The 2,385-nt window shown below is 42.4% G+C and overlaps 1 protein-coding gene across 1 annotated transcript in view; it reads right to left on the reverse strand.

Annotated features, from left to right (window-relative positions):
• Positions 1 to 244: 244 nt before the first annotated feature.
• LOC104943819 (cadherin-11-like) overlaps positions 245 to 2,385 on the reverse strand; it is a 12,768-nt gene continuing 10,627 nt past the window's right edge. The window contains exon 6 of the mRNA XM_010769284.1: positions 245 to 1,315. Coding sequence (XP_010767586.1) covers positions 956 to 1,315 — 360 coding nt within the window. The 3' untranslated portion in view covers positions 245 to 955. The remainder of the gene's footprint in view (positions 1,316 to 2,385) is intronic.

Raw genomic sequence — 2,385 nt, forward strand, 5'->3', positions numbered from 1 at the left:
GGTGGCGTGGAGAAGGGCAGCTTTTTTTTTTCACATCTTCTCTGCAGTGAAGAATGAAAAACATGGAGTCATCCACAAATCAAATCCATGTTGAGTCTTTTTGGGAGTATAAAAAAAAGGAGTTGGTACTGTAGCATGTTCACAGACACTCAGACAGTCCTCGTGAGTTCATTTGTCTGCGTGTCGCTACTGAAGCTAGCGGTCTCTATTGTTACTCTTGTTCTGTTTACCCCTGGAGTTGTTGTTTATTTATTATAAGGCCACCATACTGTGAAGATGCTGCGAGCGCCTTCAGAGTATCAACAACCCAGAGTCTGTCACGCTATATAAACCACAGTACCTGCTGAATCTGCACACACAACAACACATTGGAAAAGCATTTTGTTTCACCCCCACCGACACATAAACACTTCTCTTCCATAACATCAGGCAGCTGCTGGATCCCATGCTAACTTTTTCTTTTCATTCGCTTTGCTTCCTTGAAATACACCCCATTCAGAAACTTGTCAAGGTCAAATCTCTCTGGGGATCCATCGAGGACCTACGTCAATCCAGTCCAGAAAAGTGTTGAACCTCTAAGAAACTAAACAGCTAGCTAAAAGCAGCTCATTTTGATCACGCAGCAACATTTTTTCCCCAACAATTGACTTTCCAACGGACAAACTGGTGACATAACAGATCTCCCAGCCCTGCAACGCTCGAGTCTGTAGAAAGAGAAAGGGGAAAGAGACACACTGGAGACATTTGGGGAAAAAGTGGTAGCGTAGTCCAAGCGTTCTTCACGTGTTCATTAACAAATCGTCTTGGAGGACCATGGAAAGGAACGTCCGTTGACACATTGGCATGTACTGATCAGGTTGGTAACAAGTGGGTACTGGGGAGTGTTAACCCTCAGTTAACAAATCCTCATGGAATCAATAAATCAGAAGGGGGCGTCCACTCAGTAAGACCACTGCTAAGAGTCTTCTTCATCCTCATCGTCCATGAAGCAGTCTTTGGTCCCGTACAAATCCGCCAGCTTCTTAAATCTCGGCCCCCAACTCTGCAAGTAGTCATAATCCAAGTCGGATTCGGTCGTGACGGACTCGAGGGAACTCAACGACCCCGCCAAAGATCCTCTGCCCTCGTATCCGTAGATCTGAATGGAGTCGTAGGGCGGTGCCGTGGCGTCGCTGTCGGCCTCCGCAATCCTCGATTTGATGAAGTCGTCAACGTCCACGCTGTGTCCAGTATGGCCGCCGCCGGGCCTCAGGGGGAACTGGAGCTCCGGTTTGATGTCCTTTCTTGGCAGGAAACCGTTGGCACCGTCTGGGTTCTGGGCGAATACAAAGAGAGAAGCAGTCAGATAAACCCGCACGATACTTTGTCAAAGCAAGTTTTGAAACAGATCTTTAAAGTGAAAGGTTCACTGCAAACATCATTAGTAGATATAGTACACACATGCTTTACTCAAGTAGAAGTACAGATACTCGTGTTTTAAAATACTCTGGTGAAAGTAGAAGTACTGACTAAACTTCTTTACTCAAGTCAAAGTAAAGAGGCTTTGAAATGTACTTCAGTAAAAAGTACCCATAACTAGCAGCTGTTTTAAAGAGTACCTGACCTCCCTTTATATTAATAGAACAATAATGTCATTGTTAGCTAATGAATAAGAAAACATGAGTGGGTTTGCGGCTCCACCCTTCATCTACCTCATGTTTATGAAATGTTATGTTTATATAATCCCTGTTATGTTTTAAACGATGACGTGAATTCATGCTATAAAGACCATAGTCATGAAATGAGTGATGATAAAAAGATCTGCTGAAAAATGAAACTGAAGAATGTACAACTTGAGTTATGGACATGAAAGATTGACATAATGACAACTTGTGTTTATGGACATGACAAGATGAAATGTACAACTTGAGTTATGGACATGAAAGATGAAGAATGTACAGCTTGGAGTTTTATGGACATTGAAAGTGAAGAATGTTACAACTTGAGTTTTGACATGAAAGATGTTAAATGTGACAACTTGTTATGACATGACTTACGATGGTCAAGGTAGTACACAACAGGTGATCGTTTAAGTGGCACGTGGTCGAATAGGAATTGAGAGAGATGAGAGAATGTGTACAACTTGGTTAGGACATGAAAGATGAAGCCGCGGTGAATATGTTGTCGTCTGTGTTTGTAGTGAAGGATATCAGCTCTGTCTATGTTATCTCGATCACTGCTACTCTCTTTGTTATATGCTTTATGTTATTGTTTTCTTAGTGATGAGCAGAACGGATAACGAAAACTTAGTGACTAGAGCACATAGTAAAAAGGACAAGAAAGAGATTTACTTCATTCCCTGAGTTACTTTTAGCAAACAGGTACAAACGGACAACAAGTCGTACC

Source organism: Notothenia coriiceps, unplaced genomic scaffold, assembly GCF_000735185.1.
Source record: "Notothenia coriiceps isolate Sejong01 unplaced genomic scaffold, NC01 NC01_scaffold00006893, whole genome shotgun sequence".
Taxonomy (NCBI): Eukaryota; Metazoa; Chordata; class Actinopteri; order Perciformes; family Nototheniidae; genus Notothenia; species Notothenia coriiceps.